General features: G+C 39.4%; 1 protein-coding gene across 3 annotated transcripts in view; it reads right to left on the reverse strand.

Annotated features, from left to right (window-relative positions):
* enah (ENAH actin regulator) overlaps positions 1 to 23,233 on the reverse strand; it is a 127,711-nt gene that overhangs the window by 82,929 nt on the left and 21,549 nt on the right. For all 3 annotated transcript variants that reach the window (XM_059356720.1, XM_059356719.1, XM_059356718.1), the window contains one exon: positions 16,610 to 16,787. In XM_059356720.1, the coding sequence (XP_059212703.1) occupies positions 16,610 to 16,787 (178 nt within the window). The remainder of the gene's footprint in view (positions 1 to 16,609; positions 16,788 to 23,233) is intronic.

A 23,233-nucleotide genomic window follows, 5' to 3' on the forward strand; every position in this document is an offset into this window, starting at 1 on the left:
TTTTAAAATAATTTCTTCACATATAAAAGGGCCATTATACAATTAAGACTAATGGTTAGAGATAAATGGTAGCAGAGGTAAGTTAATTTCACTTATTGCAGCTCCTCTATGTAGGAGCAATAAGAGCCAAGGAAGTTGGTATATTAATCTGGTTTTGACTGTAAAATAGGAAGGCAGTCAGTAGTTGTTAAGGTTTTGTTGTTTTGCAGGTTCTGGCAAAATGTTCAGTATTTTTCTGTGTTTGTATTTTTATTTTATTATTTTACCCTGTTTCCTTGCTTTTCTTGTGGCATTGATATTACAAGCGGTGATACAGAAATACCGATACACGATTATCCCCTCTAACAAAATGCTTCCTAAAGTGCTCCATGACTAGCAACCAGCTATGTAAAATATCATCTTGGAATGTCCGAGACCTGGTTGGACTGGTGAAACTAAAACAAGTTATGACTAGGCTTAAGCACCTGGGATCTAAAATTGTGTTTCTTCAGGAGACACACTTGACTTCAGGTGAGGTTATCAGGTTAAGATGAAGGTGGCAAGGACAGGCATTTGCTGCTAATTACTCATCCCTTGCTAGGGGTGTGGTCATATTAATCCATAAATCCATCCCTTTTCAAATAAATACCACCACTCTAGACCCTGGGGGAAGATTTATTATTCTACAAGGTAGTCTATTTGGTCAGCATCTTAATTTAGTAAATGTCTACGGCCCTAATAAAGACGATCCACAATTTTATAATAATATTTTTCTAACTCTCTCATCACTAAGAGGGGAAATTATAATGGGTGGGGACTATAATTGTGCATTGAACCCCAATATTGATCGAAATGGTAATCGGGACTCTTCTCACAACCAATCTAGGAGGGTAATCCTTAACTTTATGGATGAGTTGGGCCTGTGCGATGTCTGGAGGGAGTTTAACCCAGATAAGAGAGAATTATCCTGCTATTCAGCTACACATAAAACTTTTTCACGGTTGGACTTCTTTTTGATTTCTAGGACTTCACTTCCTAACGTTGAGAAATGCTATTACAGTAGCATAATAATTTCTGACCATGCTGCAGTGTCTATAGAATACAGTACTTCTAAAGAGTTCCGCGGACCTCCCAGATGGAGATTTGATACCAAGTGGCTACAGGACCCGGAGTTTATCCGCTTCATTGACCAACACATAGATTTGTTCTTCCAGGTTAACACGTCTGAAACTTCACCCTTAATTAGATGGGAAGCTTTTAAAGCGTATATCAGAGGACAAATAATTAGCTATACCAGCTTTAAATCTAAACAATTCAAAATCAAAATGTTGGAAATTGAAAAAGAAATTAAATCGTTGGAAGGTGAAATCATAATTAAAAACACTCCAGAGCTTGAGAATAAGCTGACCTTACTTAGAGCCCATTATAATGAGCAGTCAACAAACAAGGCTCTAACAAATTTAAACAAATTAAAACAATCATTCTACGACCAGGGGGAAAGGGCGGGTAAACTGCTTGCTTGGAGAATCAACACTTTACGAAATGAAAAAAGTATTCATGAGATAGAAAACTTAAATGGAATTAAGACAACTGATCCAAAGGAAATAAATGAAGCATTCAAATTATTTTACGAAAAACTCTACAAATCAGATCTATCAGCCAACATGAGCATACAAAATAGTTTTCTCGATAGGTGTGAGTTCCCCACTCTTTCTCCTGAAGACCAAGAAAACCTGGACAGACCAGTGGAACCTTCAGAGCTACATGAGGCCCTTACGTGCATGAAGGGGGGGGAAGCAGCGGGCCCTGATGGGCTTCCCATCGATATCTACAAAACCTTTAAAGATAAGCTGCTGCCTCCTCTTTTAAATATGTTTGAAGAGGCATTCAGAACCAATTCCTTGCCACCTTCTATTTCAAGAGCCCTCATTACAAACATCCTGAAACCTGGTAAACCGCCATTTAAATGTGACTCCTACCGACCCATATCACTCTTGAACTCTGATACTAAACTCTTAGCTAAAGTCATAGCACTGAGGTTAGAGCAATACATGCCAGATCTTATATATGTAGATCAAAACGGGTTTATTAGAGGCAGGCAGGCATTTCACAATCTGAGATGGGTACTAAACATTTTACATTCTGGGGGGGATGTGCAGATGCGGCCATTCTATCCCTGGATGCTGAGAAGGCCTTTGACAGGGTGGAATGGCCGTATCTGTTTGAGTTACTCCCCGGATTTGGCCTTGGAGAGAATATAATTAAATGGATAAAACTACTATACAGTAACCCTAGTGCAGAAGTTCTGACCAATACCATTATCTCAAAACCTATTAGCCTATCCAGGGGAACACGCCAGGGGTGCCCAGTGTCGCCCCTTCTGTTTGTGCTATCAATTGAACCCCTAGCTTTGACAATCAGATCCCATCCCCTAATCACCGGAGTAACAATTGGACGATATGAACACCATATTGGCCTTTATGCGGATGATATTGTACTTTTCCTAAAAAATCTGTCACAGTCCTTACCAACACTTACTAATTTAATAGAGTCTTTTGGGAGTTTCTCTGGTTACAAGGTGAATAACACAAAGTCTAAGATACTGTTTCTTAGAAAGAATGAAAGGGACAGCCCACCAGCGGTAAATACATTTCAAAATTCGCCTTGCGGCTTTACCTATCTGGGAATAAAAATTACTCCAGACATAAATGACCTGGTTCCAGAGAATTATAATCCTTTTTTAACATCTGTATCAGAATCCCTTAAAAGATGGTCGGATCTTCCCATTTCTTTAATTGGACGTGTCAATATTGTTAAGATGAATATCCTACCAAAATTTTTATATCTGTTCCAATCCATTCCTCTACACCCCCCATCAAATCTATTTAATAAATTGAAAGAATTAATTACTAACTTCATCTGGAATAATAAACGCCCGAGACTCAGACTCACACTGCTTTACTTGCCATATGAAAGGGGAGGACTCCAAATTCCAAACTTCCTATGGTACTATTGGGCAGCCAAGATTAGAGCGGCCATGTACTGGTTCGTAGACAGTCCTGTTATGTCCTGGGTCACAATAGAAAGATCCACTACATCCCCATTACCTCTAAATCTCTACTTATATGCAGATACTTCGACAAATCTCCAAAAAAGTACCCATAACCCATTTGTCAAAAACACTATTAAGGTGTGGTATAAAGTGCAAGCACACTTAAATGCAAGGTCAGCTATGGCCCTGGCTTTAGACTCTGGGCAGAGAGAGGGATTGGCAAAATTATGGATATGTATAACCACAACGGCATTCTTTATAGCTTTGAGGATTTGGAAAGAAATTATAATATACCTAAAAAGCGCTTCTTTAAATATCTACAAATAAGGAACTACATTCTAAAAGCTTTTAAACAATCCCCTCATAAACCCCCTCTTTCTAGTCTGGAAAAGGCTATACTAGATCATCTTCAGGGCCATGGCCAGGTATCCCTTTTGTATAAAATGATTGTGGATGCATCTAAAGAATCCTCGGACAGTAAAAGATTGGCTTGGTCTAGTGATTTGGATGCAGAAATCTCTCAAGCTGACTGGAAAACGATTTGTCATAATGCACAATGTCAGACTATTAACACCAGATTGAAACTATTACAATTTAAATGGATTATGCGCACATATATCACTCCTGCCCTGTTACATCGCTTTGATGACAATAATCCTGATTTCTGTACTAAATGCAGCCAAGAAGAAGGAACATTATTACACTGCCTATGGAGTTGCCCCAAAATTAAAAACTTCTGGGAAAAGGTCATACAAACTACATCTGATATTATCTCTATCAAACTGCCTGTCTGCCCTCGGGTATTTATCCTAGGACTACTTTCAGCGGAGTTAGGAGCGTCAGGTGCAAATAAAAAGATTGTCATTTTGTGCTCACTTCAGGCTAAACACTGTATAGCAACTTCCTGGAAGAGCACTGAATCTCCCACAGTTAAACATTGGTTTAACAGTCTTTCCAATGTTCTAGCCATGGAGAAGTTAACCTATGCCACCAAGGGAAAAATACAGAGCTTTTGTAAGTTATGGGGACAATTTATTGAATATCTTGAAAGTCACCGATCAAGATGTTGAACACTTGAAAAGGACAATGAAGTGTATATGTGTGCATAAAGAAAATATAATATTCAACACAGCAGCTACATAGGAAATACAGGGTTGTAATTTTTATTATTATTATTATTATTATTATTTTTGTATCTATTGGTTTTTTGTTTTACTTTGTTTTGTTCTTTGTTTTAGTTGAAATTTGTCTTGTCTGTTTTGTTTTGTTTTTATCTAAGAGTGTGGGTATGTAAACCCTCATTAATGTGTGTGTCATGTTAATTCTAAAAACCCAATAAATATAATTTTCAAAAAAAAAAAAAAAGAATTGTTAAATGGGTTTAAACTAAGCCTAGTAACAAAAAATAAGCTTTTTGAAATTAGCTCCTTTTTTTTAGATTTCTGGCAGTTTGTTATATACCATCTATTTCAGTGTATTTCAACTTCTTCTGTTGACGTGTGGATATTACTGTTTATTGTGTGCCATTTGTATTTTTCAGAATCTTATCTTATGTCTGTATTCGACATGTAACTCTTAAAACATAGATTGTTATCTCACTTGGTTTGAACTGCTTAAATAACATGAAATAAATGTTTCTTAAAAGTGTCAAACTTTGACTTTTTTCCTGGGTTGTTAAAGTGTTGTGGTTTTCCTTAATATTCTCAATATTCATATTATTCTCTAGAATAATAATCACTTGTTTTGTAGTTCAGTACCAACCTACATATTCCTGAATTCTGGCTGCATGGTGGTCTAGTGTAAAGTTTGCATGTTCTCCCTGTGTCTCCCCCGGCTTCCTCCCACAGTCCACAAAAACATGCACTTAGGTTTAATTGGTGACTCTAAATTGTCCGTAGGTGTGAATGAGAGCGGGATTGTCAGCCCCCTACAACCTGAAGTTTTTCTGGAAGTGTCAACGCTTCCTACTAAATAATAGATTTTTCAGCCTCTGTAGCAGATAGAAATTAAATTCAAAAAGTATTTGAGAGCTACCCGTGGCTTTCACGAGAAGTTGAGTTTATCTGTCCAAACCTTCAATAAAGTTATTTTCTTAAATCAACATTTTGCAACACATTGCAACACTCCCACATGTATTCTGATGCATTTCATTGGCCAAGAGACCGAAAATAGGTGGAAAAAACTACAAATACGACAAAACCATGTATCCGCTTTCCCGGCTTTAATGGTAGAATAACGCAACAGCGCCCCCGGTTTTAATGGTAGAAATGTGGTAATGCTTTCCAGGCTTAAATGGGTTAAGGAACTTAAGAATACAAGTTATTGTCTACTGGTCGCAACAATGCGGTTGTCCTTATAATACCACGAGTATATAGTAAACGTGACCTCAAATTTTAACTCACATCTCATCTTTTGATTTTCGGTTTTTTATTTTGGAATTATATTCTTAATCTTTTTCATTCCCAAACAATATTTAGCCTGGTCTTACTGATCGCTATGACACCTAGATGTTTTCTGACTTGCACAACTGCAGCATGCAACACTGACAAAATTGAAAAAGAGAAAAAATATTTTGAACAGGAAATTAATTAACAAGTTTGATTTATTTGGCGAAAACACCTAAATATTCTCTGTTTTTTCCTCTGTCATATCACTGTTGCCTGTTGGTCAGAGAAAATGAAAGATGTCACTATTACCATATAATTGTGTATGTGTATATAAAGCTGCAGGGTGCTTCCATTCCCAGTGATAGACGAGGTTATCATGCTGCTGCTCACATTCCTCCTGCAGCCTTTTCAACACAAGGCTCTTCTAAGCAGCGAGCTGCAAACTCTCACACACATCCAGTGCAGAGACACAGGTCAGGCCGGGACAGCGTTGTTTATCTGACCCTTTATTAAACCAGGCTTCACAAACACACAACACAATGTTGAGAGTGTTATCATCCTGGTACACCACACTTAAACTCATCTTTCCAAAACGTGCTTCCTTTAAAATAATCAGGGAGACTTTTGTCACATTAATACACAAATGTATCCATCCATCATTTTTTGTTCTACCCCCCCGCCGCCCTGACCTGACAGGAGGATTACTGTCCAGACCACAACACAGACAGACGCCCAGCAGCCTGTGACCTATCCCTCCCTCTCCTGATCCCGCTCTACTTTAGCCTTTTTTGGAGAAAAGAGAAACATAGATAAACACAGTGTGTGTGTGTGTGTGTGTGTGTGTGTGTGTGTGTATGTGTATGTGTATGTGTTCATGAGTGTGTTCGTCTGTGAGTGTGTTCATGAGTGAGTTCGTGTGTGTGTGTGTGTGTGTGTGTGTGTGTGTGTTCATGAGTGTGTGTGTGTTCATGAGTGTGTTTGTGTGTGTGTGTGTGTGTGTGTGTGTGTGTTCATGAGTGTGTTCATGTTCGTGTGTGTTCATGAATGTGATCGTGTGTGTGTGTGTGTGTGTGTGTGTTCATGAGTGTGTTCGTGTGCGTGTGTGTGTCTTCTTGTGCTTCCAACATAGTGAGGACTGGAACAAGTTTTTAAGCAACAGAGCGAGGACATTTTTGTGAAGTGAGGACATAACGACAGGTCCTCACTTCTTTAAAGGCTTTTTTGAGAGTTCAGACTGTGTTTTAGGGTTAAGGTTAATATTAGGTTTGTGTTAGGGTTAGGGTTGGGCATTTAGTTGTAATGGTGAAGTAGGGCTGGGCGAAATATAGATATAAAACATATATCAATATATTTTTAAATGTATTATGGAAGTAGACCATATCGCAGATATTGAAATAGTTATTTTTCTTTATTTCTTTATATATGAATGCTGCCCTTACTAGGGTTTGTCATATTTAGTTCTTTGCAATGTTCATTATTCTTTTCTCATAAAAATTCATTTATTTCATAAAAAGATTGGCCTATTTAATTTCATAGGCTATTTCTATTTAAGATATTTTTATATTTAAATGTGCGCTTTATGGAGCTGTGGTATTAGCTTTGGTATTACATTGACTGAACATTTGCTCTCACGTTGCGATAAAAGTATCAGGATATATAGCGTATATCGATATTCAGCCTAAATATATCAGGATATGACTTTTGGTACATATCGCCCAGCCCTGTGGTAAAGATTATGGTAAGGGGCTAGGGAATTCACTATTCCAATGAGGACCCTCACACAGATAGAAGAACAAGGATGTATGTGTGTGTGTCTGACTCACAGTTTTGAAACAACGTCTCTTTATAGTGGAGCGGCTAAGTGATATAATCGTTCAGTTTATGATACAAGCGTGAAAATTGGCGTGAACACTCTCCATGGGTCACTTGACAAGAAAATTGTCCGAGACATTTGAAATTTTAAGATGGCGGCCATTTTCAAGATGGCCGACACCTAAGAGCGTTCATCCAATGCCATTTTTACCCTTTACGATCTGTACACCACCTGGTTAACTAAAACTACTCAGAGAGTTGTCGTCTCTTCTTTGACTAACTTTACAATTAGCTGACATTGAACCCCACTCTGAGTTTAACAGCAGTCATATATCACCAGTGTGCCCTGGTAGTGCAGATACTCTTGTCTAATCTGTCTATGATCAACAAATCAACACAACTGTATTATGTTAAAACTTGTTCTTCAGAATAATCTAAAACCCAATACATTTCTATGAGAAAATTGATCTTTTGAGGATCCAGGGGGCGGCCATCTTGAAAATAGAAATTTCAAGTGGCTGGGAGTGTTTTTTTGTCAACCCAAGTAACTGTGGGTGGCATATTGTCAAGTGACCCATGGAGACTGCTCATGCCAATTTTTATGCTTGTATCACCAAATAAACCATTATATAATTTAATTGCTCCACTAAGGTGTCAGACATCTTGAAAAATGGCCGCCATCTTGGAATTTCAAGTAACTGTGGGTGGGTTATTGTCAAGTGACCAACAGAGACTGCTCATGCCAATTTGTATGCTTGTATCACCAAATAAACCATTATATCACTGAACCGGACAATTTTCTTATTAAGTGACCCATGGAGAGTGTTCATGCCAATTTTCACGCTTGTATCATAAACTCAACGATTCTGACAAAAATGAGCACTTAGCCGCTCCACTATTAGCCCATGTAAGAGGAAGACACTCTGCTGTCCTCCAGACTCCACAGAGATGACGTGAAGATGCAGCTGCTTTCACTGATGACACTGGTGTGTGTGTTGCGCCCGTGCACACACTCACTGCATATAGACACAAAGTCCTAAGAGTCATCAAAGGTATGAGTGTGTGTCATGGTGCACACACACAAGCACACACACTTTCCACATGTCAGCAGTCACCACATCCACTTGCTTCCCTAAGATGGAAACTATTCTGTGCTTTGTTCAATAGCTTACTCACACATTCCTTCATGCCTGATGAGCACACACACATGCACGCACGCACGCACACATGCACACACGCACACGATTCAATATGGTGGACATAGATCAGAGAAAAGAACATGTTTGTGAGTTGGTTTAATCAGTATGTTTAGGTTTTATTTATTCATCAGAACAACTCTCTGCACTGCAAAAAAGGTGTGTCTAAAAACAAGATAAAAACTAAGCAATCTAAAAATAAGCATGTTGTACGCTTAAAATAAGAAATTAACTCTTAATACAAGATAAAATAAAGCTGCAAGCAGCGATGAACTGGCCCGAGCAGAGTGCACTGACAACTAGAACATTTCCCTCTGGGGAAACTCAAAGAGTTGTAGGACTAGTAGCGGGACGAAATTGCATCTGGAAGAGGAAGAAGAAAAAATCCACAGTATACAATTATATCGGCGAAGCCCCGAGCAGCTATTGCTGTATGGGACCAGTGCTCGGTGCGATTGCCCCGTGGCCCTAATTAACTAGTTTCTTACCAAGATAAAAAAAAACTTTAGATTTAGAAGTGTTAGATCATTTATCTTGTTTTAAAAGTTAATTTATTATTTTAAGTGTACAACATGCTTATTTCTAGATTTAACAATCTTAATTTAAGAAATCTTGTCAAGTGAAATTATCTGTCCCTCAGATTTAGTGTTTTTATCTTGTATTTAGCAGATCTGAGCAGAGTTTTGTGTCTTGGCAGTGCAGACGGACACGCTATGGCGGAGCGTATACAAGTTTTCCACTCTGGAGGGTGGTTTCAGATTTTTGTGTTTTTTTTTAAACAAAAGGCAATTCCCATAAAATATTTTGTCGTTTCTACCTGCAAGCGTCCTTGTGTAAACAGGGCCTGAAACACCATGGCATGATAAAAGTGGAAAGGGAAAGGCTTCCTAAAGTGCGGCTTGATTTAGATTTGTCTTCATCTGCAGACTGCTTTCCACATGGAACCAGTGTTCAGAGCTCTCAGGCCCAGGAGAAGAGGAGAGCAGGCCAGCGCAATATCAATCAGGCCTCTGTAAATGTTAAAGCAGCAGAAAAGATGGCCGTCTGTAAAGCTGTCTGCCATTACTGTCTCGTTCCATTTATGTGTCCTCAGTGGCCAAGGCTGACTGAGGACTGGACCATTTATGTCTCCATTGATTACTGAACTGGTCCTGCAGAGTGTGAACACTGCCTGGATTAGCTCGCTATATTTACTCGTGCTCTAAGTACTTTAGGTAAAAGCTTAGATCGATAATTTAAAGCACTTATTGCACTCCTATGCATAAATCAAGACCACAAAGTAGTCAAACTGATGACAGTGTCTATCATAAAATAGATACTGTAATGTGGAACATGCTCATGTAGTACAGGACAGCTAAGACATTAAACATTCATTCAAACATTCACACAGCACATATCACACATGCAACACATGTGGTTATGATGCTGACATGTGGCAGGAGTGAGTGATGGAGTCCAGTCATGGCTCCGACTGGAATAGGAGCACTGACAGCAGCTGTCAGGACACAAATACAGCAGCTAAAGCCTGTCCACTTCCTCTGGCTACTGTATGTGCTCACTGCAGCCCAGTGGGGGGGGGGGGGGGGGGGGGGGGGGGTGTCAGGAATGGAAGTTGAGTGAAGGAGGGAGGAAGGGAAGAGCGCAGTGTGAGAGACGAGCTAGACAGAGAGAGGGTTAAATATGGTGGTGTTGGAGAAAAGAGAAGGGAATATGGAGCCCCAGACATGACATGGTAAAAAAAAAAAAAAAAAAATTTCAAAGGAGATGATCAGTGAAAGGCACTGTTTTAGCTGATTTCAAGCTGAAACTCTCAAAACAAAGTGTAATAACAGGATGAGGATAACACGTCTGTAAGTTGGGTGAGACGTCAGCAGATAGGCTACCCGTTGTAACAAAGTATCAAACATAGGCCTAATTAAATTGCCTAAATGCGGGATAACACTAGCCTGGGTATACCCAGACTGCCTTGCGCGCTCAAATTTAATTTCGAACCTCCAGACGGTCTGGCAACTAGAGAGAGATCTTAGCCCTGTTTTAGGGATCCAATCACAGAGCGGGGAGGGACGGTGAGACGATGACGCGTACTACTCGGCACTTGGAAGCTTTCCGGATCCAACATGGCTGCTGCAGACGCGAAACTCTCTATAGCTGTAGATGGTGTTTTAAATAGTTTAAAGCGAAAGTTGAAAGGCGAAAGGTCTCTCGGCGGCTCCGCTGAGATCACCGGCGTTATGGTAGCGGGGCTATTAGCTAATAGCTATTAGCCGCTAATAGCTATTAGCGGCTAATTGCTAATAGCCCCGCTACCGCGGACAGCGGAGCCGCCAAGAGGCCGCAGCAGCTTGTTTATTGCCCATAAAATCAGTGGATGTGTGTGGCTGAATGACATGAGGGGGAATAAAGCGTGAAAATAAATAATCTTGCAGAAAGCGAGAACTGGAGAAGGAAAGCAGCAAACAACACTCTCTCACAGACACACACACACAACAAACATCCATCTCTGTTGCTCTACTACGTCATCTGGTATAACTGATCTGATTGGCTAAGAGCTACCTACAGACGCTTTGATAGACATTCTAAGCGTCCAATAAACGGCTCTGGAGGATCGTAAACCACACCTCCTCTACGGAGAAATAAACAGCAGGTGTCCAGACCTAATCTCCAATGAGATTTGGTCTGGTGTTAGCCAGGCTAGGATAACACGATATTGAACAGAATAAGAAAAGACACTCATCTTAAGGCCATCACGTAGGCTATTGCAGTTCCTAGAGTAGAGAAGGTGCGCTCGATTTGTGTACCCAGCTGTCCAGGAATGATATTAATATTATTAATTAGTATTTCATGCGCACATTACTTCGTTCCCACGAATTAGTATTTCGTGCGCACGTTATAGCTATATTGTGGCTACAATTAAATTTTTTTTTTACCATGTCATGTCTGGGGCTCCGTAGGGAAGAATAAGAGATGAGGGGATAAGAAAGGAGAAAAGAATAAAAAGTGGAAGAAAGTGACTCTTCTTCTCTGATAGAATGGAGAGGTGGATCTGTCCCCGAGCTATGTGTTGTAGTCACACTCAGTAGGATCCATGAATCCACTGTTAGTGGCAGGTTGAGCACAAGCTTCTTCAGACTAGAGATGGTCCGATCAGGTTTTTTGGGACCGATATCGATCACCTAAAGCCTCACCGATCCGATTACCGGTCAGAACCGATCGATCACGTGGGATGATATTAATATTTATATTTTACTCTTGTTTTCCCCCCATCAATTCATCCACTCATGCACAGGCCTATAGTCTTTCATTTATGTTAACCGTGTAATCATTTATTTTCTAGATACTACTAGATTACCTAGATTGACCTTTATTTATTGCATAGCAGTAACTATAATATTCCTTCATAGCAGCAGTGGCACTGTGGAAAACAATATGCCAACATGGCCTCTATAGGGCAGTCAAGAACAGGCAAGAGCTTCATGTTGAAAGTTCACTCATTCATTGATACTATCCATTTTAAATAGCTGTATTGTTGCATATATCATATAAAATAAAATTCAAATAAAATTGAGCCTATTTAACAGGCTAAAAAAACTCAAAATGCCAGTCTGAACATTGGTGGCATTATTGCACATTGTTACACAGTACAGTGTAATATATTATTATTGCTCACTCTCACAGCAACATTTCTCTAAATGTCTAAACGCTTGCACAAATTGCAGCTAGCGTGTGTGACATCGGACTCACTCACTTCAAAAAGTTCCATATGGCAGACATGTTGTTGGTGTGTGTAGGTGCATGCAGGCTGCGTGACCACAACACAACACTTCTTCTTCGTTTTAAAGCGGCAGCGTTTCCTTTGGATCCGGAATGTATATCACACCATAACAAACACTTGTAAAGCACGTGTATGTATAATGCGATTTTAACCTTTGATCGATTGTGTTTTTATCATATCGGGCCAATCCGATCAGTTGCCGATCGATCAGCGTCATCCCTACTTCAGACCAACAGATGGGACTCTAAGGCCGCGTTCAGACTGCCAGCCAAAATCTGATTTTTAGTCCATCCAGATTGGAACTGGATGGCTCTTTTGAAGTCTGAACAGTCACAAATCACATGAAATCCGATTTTTGCAAACCGGATCAAAACCACCTTCGGGAGGTAGTTTCAGATCGCATTTGGACAGATGCGTCTCAATCTGAACCGCTCCAAACACTCAGATCGGTTTTGACTGTCCGTGACGTCACTCTACGCGGCACGTGTAGCGCCGGCAGCGCGGAGACGAGGTGTCCACCGGCAGCCGCGCCCAACTCATCCGGGCCTGATGGGGGCATCCATCCACCCGGTTTCTCACACACTCACAAACACAATGTTTAGTTGCACTTTACTGTTTTTGGTTGCACTCAAAGCTCTTTACACTACAGACTGCACTGATTCACCCATTCACACACACATTCATACTGGTGGCAGAGGCTACCCTAAACGGTGTCACCTGCCACCATTGGGAATTCATTTACACACCGATGAACGCAGCATCAGGAGCAATTTGGGGTTCAGTATCTTGCTCAAGGATACTTCGACTTGTAGGCTGCCATGGTCAGGGATCGAACCACCAACCATCCGATCACTTGACGAAACGCTCTACCAACTGAGTCACAAATGAATGATTTCTCATTCATTTTACATTTCAGTCTGTGGTCCTGCTTTGCATCTGTTCATCTTTACAGCCCTTACAGCACATGACTAAAATGTTCCATTTATTGTTCTCATTGCTTGGGTGTGCTGAATGATAAATGCACTGACAAACATGTTGAGCTGCAGATGTTGTACTGGGGTGTTCAGTACAAACACATTATGACTGCGTGACTCAGTGGAGCTCCTCATTGAAAACATATTAAAGGAACAGGAAAGCCACAGAAACAGAGAAGAGTGTGAGAGAACAGGATCCGAACAGGATGCAAATGATACTAATCTGAACTGAATGATGTGATTCAAACCAAATCATTCAGGATTTTCTTTTATTTGATAAATAAAATAGTTGGAGCAAAAGAACTCCTAATTGTATCATTCATTATAATTGATGACAGGATGTATTGTAAACAAAACTACACAAACAATTGTGCAATGATTCATATTTTTTATATGGTCTCTCTTTTATATGGAGTCTCCTGATGTCACTCCACTCGTGTCTCTCTGATCCTCTTGTCCTCACACGGCCAAACATGCCACACAAACCTCGTAGCACCATTAGCATAATGAGACGCATCACTATCAGGTTAATTAGTGGATGTGATTAGAGTGTGATGAGAGGCATGGCTTAGGGAGAGAGAGAGAGAGGATGGGGGGTGCAGGTCCTGGATGCTGAGATCACATGAATACACTGCAAACAAGGTGTGTCTAAAAACAAGATAAAATACTAAATCTGAGGGAAATGATCTTGCTGCATGGACAGATAATTTCACTTGACAAGATTTCTTAAATTAAGATTGTTAAATCTAGAAATAAGCATGTTGAACGCTTAAAATAAGAAATGAACTCTTAAAACAAGATAAATGATCTAACACTAATAAATCTAAAGTTTTTTTTATCTTGGTAAGAAACAAATAATTTGCAGGTCACTCTGCTCGGGCCAGTTCATCGCTGCTTGCAGCTTTAATTTATCTTGTTTAAAGAGTTGATTTCTTATTTTAAGCACTCAACATGCTTATTTCTAGATGTATTAATCTTATTTTAAGAACTCTTGTCAAATGACATTATCTGTCATTGCAGCAAGATCATTTCCCTCAGATTTAGTGTTTTTATCTGGTTTTAGACACACATTTTTTGCAGTGTACAAGGAGGCTGCAATCAAAACTTCGCTTTCGTCTTTGTCGGATTCAAAGAAGGACAAGAAAAGAGGAAAAGAGGAGAAAGTTCTGCCTCGAATATGTTTGCTGAAGATTAGTCTTCGCTTTGGGAGTCTAAATCTAAGCACAAACCCTCTGCGCTCGTCTGGGTAACAATGCTCAGCCGCGCTCCCCCCCCCCCCCAGACCCTCCGGCAGGCGCTGATAAATGTGGATGCAGAGCCAGAGGATGGAGCTACGTAATGAGTGCATTTTTGAGAAAACCAAGGTCGTGGTGTTCCGCTGAAGTTACAGCCTGTGAATATTTGATGGAGCATGTGACGTGCATACTGATCCTCTTCAACGGGGCTGCCTTTTATGCTTATATCTATGCTCAGTTGGAGGATTTATAAATGGTTTTTGATTGGCGGATCTTTGCACCAATGATGCTCAGTGGTGCTGAAAATGCATGAAGGCATTAAGTGAGGCTGTGCTGTATCATTAGCAGCCTGCTGGGCTCTGCCGTCAGCACCAAAGTGCAGCCTATTGTGTTTGTGGTGAGCTTCCTGTGATGAATCAAGACATTTCACTCTAATCATTGTTTGTGGTGAAGCCATTAGTAACCCTTGTTTTATTGTTGACATATGTCGTCAGTTATCCTCCGTAATCCTGTCTCTAATACTTCCAGTATTACAGCTTCAATTTAATGCTTATGATTGAACACACGTTCATGGCTCAGACCGTTTGGAGGAAAAGCCTGATGTTGTATTGTTCTGCTGAGACTTCTGTTCTATTTGCTGGGAGGGGGTGAGCTCTGTAAAAAGCAAATGAATCCTGTTTCTTTCCTCAGTGCAGATAAAAGAAATCAAATGATGCTCTGTGCAGGAAATAATGAGAAATGTATTTTAAAGTCAAAGTAAGACTTAATCCTGCTGGTTTTATTACCCTGCACTGACAGCACACTTTATATTAAATGCTGGTTCAGCACCGAGGTTTGTACCAGAGAATTGTGTTACAGACATGTGTGACAGTCAGACATATCTAATGCATGAAAAAAAACGATGTGGTTTTTCACATTTTAAAGCAGGTATAAATGTAAAGAGGAGACTTGTGGGTGCACATAGGGACCATTTTTATTCAGATATCTTAAGGTCAGAGGTCAAGAGGGCTGGTTTTTAAAAAGTGATTATTGATTAGGGCTGGGCGATATGGACCAAAAATCATATCCCCATATATTTAGGCTGAATATCCATATACGATATATATCCCGATATTTTTAGCGCATGAGAGCAAATATTGAGTTAAAGTCAATATGTCATGTCACAAGTAGTTTTATTGAAACAGTTTATTTAAGTGAACATAAATACTGTATAACAGGAGTACCTTTTTTTTTTTCAACAAAGCTCCATAAAGTGCACATTTAGATAAAAAACAATGTCTTAAATAAAAATAGCCTATGAAATAAAATAGGCTCATCTCTTTCTGAAATAAATATATCTATATGAGAAAAGAATAACAAACATTACAAAAGAAATAAATGTGTTAAAATTAACTATATCGTTACATGCGATATGGTCTAATTCCATATCACATTTCAAAATATATCAATACATCTGTTATATCGATATATCGCCCAGCCCTATTATTGATTATTATATTTTTGTGTGTGCTATTTTTCAGCTTTATTAGACCTAAACAACAGAATAGATTGTTTGTCAATACCACCCTAACAACACATATGAGCGTTCACGTTACCGCATTCTATAAATAGCACACACTTCATAATACATACACGTACGGTTCAGGGTTATAAAAAGGCTGCAGCTTCTGTGAATTTAGGCTACAAAACCACTGACCGAGGTTTACAACTAAAAACCTGCTAAGACGTTATAAAAGACAGTTTACACAGTAAAAAAATGTACGTTAATGTCAGAAGCGAAGTAGTTACGAGGGTGACGTTAGCCACAAGTTCCGTAAAAGTAAAGGGATTCACAAACCGTGAGCCATTTAAGTTACGTAAATAACATAAGTGAATTGAAGTTATGTAAAAAATGCAAGTTTTACTTTTTTTTTCACACGGGACACTAACACTGTTCTCCTGGGTGAAAGTCTGCCATCTGGATGGATGGATGGATGGATGGATGGATGGATGGATGGATGGATAGATGGATAGATGGATAGATGGATAGATGGATAGATGGATAGATGGATAGATAGATAGATAGATAGATAGCAACCCAGCTATACAGGGTTACAGCTTATTGCACATCACCAACATCACCTGTTCAGATCAACCAGTAATCTGTGCAGCATGTCACACCTGCATCACTCTGCTTCTCGACACACACTACAGCAGATCTACCTGTGTCCTGGGAGTTGAGCACCTCCAGGGCGTGCATCATGGCACTGGCAAATACATTGGCATCCTCCTTGCTGCCGAAGTTGAGGCCGTAGACCTGCCGGGCGTCACGCCACTGGTGGAAGGTCTGCGTGGCCTGGTTGTACTTCAGCCCTTTGGGAATGGCACAGTTTATCACCACCTGGATATGTTTAGGATGAGAGAGTGAGACAAGAGGAAACATCCTTTATATTAGTAATGTAACCCAATCAGCAACTGATCCAAACACAGCTTTATCTCAGAGCAACATGCAGCTGACAACTGCCGGTGACAGGAAATAGCCTTGTGGAAAAACTGTCTGAGACAGCATGTCTCAAGGGAGATTTATGGCTTCACAGCACAATAACAGACAGATAAACAGCAAGACTCACACAACATGAATCAGCTGGGATGTTCACTCTGTCCACCTGCTACTGAGCTGTACCACTGACCACAAACTCACAGTCCAGTGTCATTAAACACAAAGTGACAAGGCTGGGACTCTGGAGTCGTTATGTGGTAAAATGTCCTACAGTCCTTTTATGATGCGCTGTCTGTGTTTAAGGTGCTTCTGATGCTAACATCAGGGACGTTTAGTGTCCCGGGCACACCGCCAAGCAGAGACAAGCTACTCTGACATACTGACACAGACAACCTGAGACACAGACACATACAGACAGACACAGACAACCTGAGCCACAGACACACACACACTATGAGGGGCATTTTATGTCAGTGGACTATACTAAAACATGTGTACAGCGCTTATGCAATGAAATCAAACCTCTAACGTGTGAGTGTAAATTCAATTAACTTTCAATGGACAGATGAGCGTCGCGCAGATGCTGCACACGTATGACGGGCTGTATAGGCCATAATTCAGAATTACCATTCACACACACATAAAACAAAACACATTCACGCACTATAGTAAAAACCTCACACATACAGGTGAAATGAGTTCACAAACACTACTGACTGAAATGCTTTTATACATACAAATAAAATGTTGTGCTCTCACACACAATAGTGAAATGCTTTCATAAACACAAGTAAAATGCTTTTATACATACAACTAAATTCACACACACTAGTGAATTGCTCTCACACACACTAGTGACATGCTCTCACACACACTAGTGAAATGCTCTCACACACGCTAGTGAAATGCTCTCACACACACTAGTCAAATGCTCTCACACACACTAGTCAAATGCTTTTATACATACAACTAAAATGTTGTGCTCTCACACACACACACTAGCGAAATGCTTTTATACATACAATTAAAATGTTGTGCTCTCACACACACTAGTGAAATGCTTTTATACATACAACTAAAATGTTGTGCTCTCACACACACTAGTGAAATGCTCTCATAAATACTACTGAGATTTCAGTGTAACCGGAAGGCGTTTCACTGTAACCAGAATGCATTTCAGTGTAATTTCGTAAAATCGCTCATTATTTATTTAGGCAGCTACATGAAACCTTTACTATGCGTTTGCCCCCTGGTGGTTGGTGGAATTTTAAAATGGAAATATCGCAGACGATCAGGTTAACTTAATCATGGCGGCCAAAATCGTGATCATGATTAAAATCCGGTTAATTGTGCAGCCCTAACCGACAGCTCTGTTGGGGCTTGGGGTTCATCTATAAATTATGCTTTCTTAAAAACAATCCCATATGAACCTGAGACTCTGTGTAACAGCTGATCTGTGTAGATCTGCTGCAGAACATAGAAAATGAATAACTGTCAGGTCCTGATGATCCAGTGGACCTCGTGCACTCGTACAGTCCCTGATATACTGTCATAGGCGTACACGCATGACAAGCATGTGTGTCATTGTCCTAAAGCCAACGCTTCAGACGCCTTAACGTGTCACGGGTATTCTGAAACAGCCTAAACTGTCTCATCGGTCTCTTTTGGTAAAACTTGAATTGTGAAGCGAAGCAGCTGCTAAACTGAAATTTATCATCATAAAGTAAATACATTATTTGTACATCGAGACGACCGTGCGCACAGGCGTCCGCTACGTTCGCACGTGGCATGACACGTGTCACCCTCCATTATCTGGTGTACGTGTCTGTATGTACGCCTATTTATCATCTTATGCAACTGCAGACGACGCCGTTAAGGCGTTTTAGTATAGTTCTCTGGCATAAAATGCGCACATGCGTGCACGCACACGCACACACACACACACACACGAACACACTCATGAACACACGCACACACAAACACACTCATGAACACACACACACAAACACACTCATGAACACACTCATGAACACATAAACACACTCATGAACACACACACACACACACACACGAACACACTCATGAACACACACACACACACACACACACACAAACACTCATGAACACACACACACACACACACACACAAACACACACGAACACACACACACACACACACACACACACACACACACAAACACACTCATGAACACACACACACACACACACACACACACACACACAAACACACTCATGAACACACACAAACACACTCATGAACACACACACACGGACACACTCATGAAAACACACACACACACACAAACACACTCATGAACACACTCATGAACACACACACACACAAACACACTCATGAACACACATACACACACACGAACACTCACACACAGAAAAATGAGAGCTTAATCTGCTTTATAATCAGTAAATGTTTGGCACCATGAAATGTGGGGCTGATTTAAAAACTCTTCATCTGATACAGCTGAAATACCCTGAAAGATTGTGTAACGTGCTTTAATCTCATAATCACGGTGTCATCTCATGTCCAACTACTGAACTAATAAGAAACTGAATTCAAAACATTCCCTTACAGGGACCCCGGGCTCTGAAGCTTCATTTATGAAGCCCTGAAACCCCCATGGTGAGACTGATTAATCTGAACTGAGATCAAAAAGTAATATTTTCTCCTGAATACCACATTACTTTGGTCAATAAACAGCTCTTCTAGCACTTAAACCTGTTTAGTTTATGGTAAGCAGGTGCCAGCAGAATTTATTTTAATGCGACAAGAAATAATCTAGTGTCAGTTTCTGTGGTTATTATAATGCCTCACATAAACATTCTTTTATTGTTGAAGGACTGAGTATTAAAACAAGCAGCCAGTGGATGTGAGAAGGAACTGAGCTGGAGTAACTCTAGATGCTTATTGTAGGTGGCACTGAATAAAGCAAACAGAGGAAATGTGCTTCTTATGATAGCAGCACCACACAAAATTAAAATCAGCCTGAAGCTTAGAGTAGACAGAAACGTCTCATTCCTTTATCCGATGTCCAAAGACTTACTTGGGCCAGATTATGTTATTACTATTAGCTGTTTATGATGATTTCAGCAGGGTGTTCCGGGATAATAACAGTCCAGTGTCAGAGTATTGTGATGTATATTTCATCATATTCTAATAACACTAAAAAAAAAACCACTTCCTCCATATTTATTCATAATGGAACACAGGTTTTGAACTCATTATATTCTTCCTCTCAGCTCCACTTTGCCATCCTCTCAGTCAATCTAAACTCTTCCTTTTCAGATGTTTCACATTAAAAGCTTTTCAGAATATCTTCCTTTCCTGCTTCGTATTACTGAAAAACATGGACAGGAAGTGTTGAGGATCATTGAAAGAAGCTTAAAAAAACAATGTATTTCTGAGTAAGACATGACTCCAGAGAATTTAATGGCCCACAAAGTCTAATTGCTATGAGCCGACACTGTTGGACACTGATGGTAGAAGAAGACACAGAGGCAACAGGACTTATCCTCCTCCCCCCCGAAAACCTATGGAGCTTGTGTGTTGACTCAATGGTTACCTTAAACTGAATCACATAGCACATTTGAATATGGACTGTGGAACATGGACCCACATACTCTTTATTATGTTATATAGGGCACCACAGGAATGAGTCCTTAAACCCAGAAGTTAGTTTGCATTTTAGCACCTAACCTCTCAAAGTCAATGAGGATTTTGAAAGAGTTTCTGGTTAGATGCGTGAAAAAAGTTCTGTGGTTAAAACAAACAGAAGAGATGTTTGCATTTGTTGTACAACATAAAATAAAATTGAATTGTACATTTTAGAGTTTTTATGCGTCCTTAAAAAGGTGGTTGCTTACAAGTACACTAAGGGCTGGGCGATATATCGATATACTGCATTTGTAAATGGGAAATTCAATAAGACCATATGACATATACCGATATAGTTTTAAAAAAATTTTAACCATAAAAAAATCATAAAAATAAACGAATATAAATGAGAGGAAATTAAAAAAATAAACTAAACTATATATACTAGGGGGTCAATATTACAAAATTACAGTTACGGAAATATATGCACTCATTTCTCAGAAAAAACTTTATTGTAATTTCATTTGACTTTCACTTAGAGCTGGGCAACATATAGATATAAAAAATATATCGAAATATATTTTTAAATGTGATATTTAATCAGACCATATGGCATATATCGATACAGTTTAAAAAAAAAAAAGTTATTTCTTTACATATCAATGCTGCCCTTATTAGGGTTGCTCATATCTAGTTATTTTGTAATGTTTATTATTCTTTTCTCATATAAATATATTTATTATAGAAAAATATTAGCCTATTACGTTAATTGACACAGTGTCAGTATACATAAGCATAGAGTTAATAAAATTAAGTTCAACTGGACACTTTAAGGGTGCAGTTCATGAGCTGAGAGAGAAAGCATGCTGTGCTTTCTATGCTATAAAGAAAAATATACAAACTGAAATACCAATTCTAATTTGGCTAAAATTAACTGAATGTGTTATTGAGCCAATTGTACTTTATGGCAGTGAGGTGTGGGGTCCACTTACAAAACAAGAATTTACTCAGTGGGACAAACACCCCATTGAGACTCTGTATGCAGAGTTCTGTAAAATCCTTCTACATGTCCAGAGGAAGGCCACAAACAATGCATGCATGCAATTAACTTTTGGACACATCTAAAACTAAAGCCTGATTTCCACCGGGCGCGTTACAGCAGCATCACGTCAGCATCGCGTTCGCAAATAGGTAACACTCCAATCAATGAGAGCATTTCCACCGGGCGCGCTGCGTCACGTTACAGCAGCGTCTCAGCTGCGTCTCTACACGAGCATTAGGTAGGACTTCTATTTCTCTGCGAGACGCTGGCAAGTCGCATAAATCTCAACAGAGCAGATCGCACGTAAGTAAGTAAGACTAAGTAAGTCCGACTCAGAATCAACGTAAAACACTTCCGCCCCCTTTCAAAATAAAACACAATACGCAGTTCATGCAGCCTAAAACTACTTCACATCAACATTATGTTATGACCGGGGCACCAGATCGGCAATTAATCAATCAAAGGGTCTCAGAGGATCGGCGACACGGACGACAAGAGACTGATTGTTGAAGTGGAACATCATACAATCATTTATGACATAACATATTGTTTTTATAAGGATAGATGGTCAGATCAACAGATCTTTCACGTCAGAGAAGCAAAGTAAGCTGTTGGTTGTTGTTGTTGTTGTTGTTTACTTTATACATACAGTTTATCCATAGACTGTATAAATAGAGTTTAGAATTTATCACAGGATCTTACGGTCTCCTGTATGGTCAGGATTATCGCGTGATCTCGTGATCTCGCGAGTATATGACCGGCTAAGCTGACGTGACGCTGCTGTAACGCGCCCGGTGGAAATCAGTCAGTAAGTCAGCCTGAGACAGAGCTACACTTCCTCACCAAATGTAAAAAAATATAAACTAATTAGAGAAAAATATTTCCAAAAATTTTAATCTGTCAAAAAAGGTTTTTTAAAATGGTCAGATGAGGAAAAACTGCCTCCTCGGGGAAGGGTCTCAGAGCTGTAGATTAGCAGCAGTCTATGTTTCTGCCTGTCACACACTGAGGGACAGCGAGTGAGACACAGCTGTTGTTTGTTTTGTTTTTATTTATTTCTTTTTCTTTTTCTTCTTCTTTGCTGGGACAGTTAGATTGTATGAATGATAGATTGATTGTAATTCAATGATTGTAAATATTGCTTTCTTTTATTGTTATTAGTTTTTCTTTTCTTTTAAAATGAATAATAGAATTTTAATAATTTATTGTAAATATTGCTTTCCTTACTGTTATCTTTTTTTTTTTCTGACGCTTGCTTTGGCAAAGTGTAGAGTGTTACGTCATGCCAATAAAGCCAATTGAATTGAATTGAATTGAAAAAAAAAATTGAATTGAAATAATATGTTTACATAAATGTTAGTGACTGAAAAGTGTTATTTTCTCTCTTGAAGTCCCAGAAAAGTCGACTTATCAAGCTTTCCTAATATTGTGCACAGCATACAACCTCAAAATATTGTTCTAATTGTTATTGTTTATTGTATTTATTATTTTTTTGCACTACCTCAGACCTGGAGCTTGTTATCATATTTGCAGTTTCTTTTTGCTGTAACTGTTAAATAACTGTTTTTTATTATAAATATTTAACCTTTGGTTCTGTTCATTTTTACATGTTGCATTTTTCTTGTTAATAAAAATATTTCTGTTAAATTTTGGCGTCTTTCTTTTTATCCTTGT

The sequence above is a fragment of the Centropristis striata genome, chromosome 18, assembly GCF_030273125.1.
Source record: "Centropristis striata isolate RG_2023a ecotype Rhode Island chromosome 18, C.striata_1.0, whole genome shotgun sequence".
Classification (NCBI taxonomy): Eukaryota; Metazoa; Chordata; class Actinopteri; order Perciformes; family Serranidae; genus Centropristis; species Centropristis striata.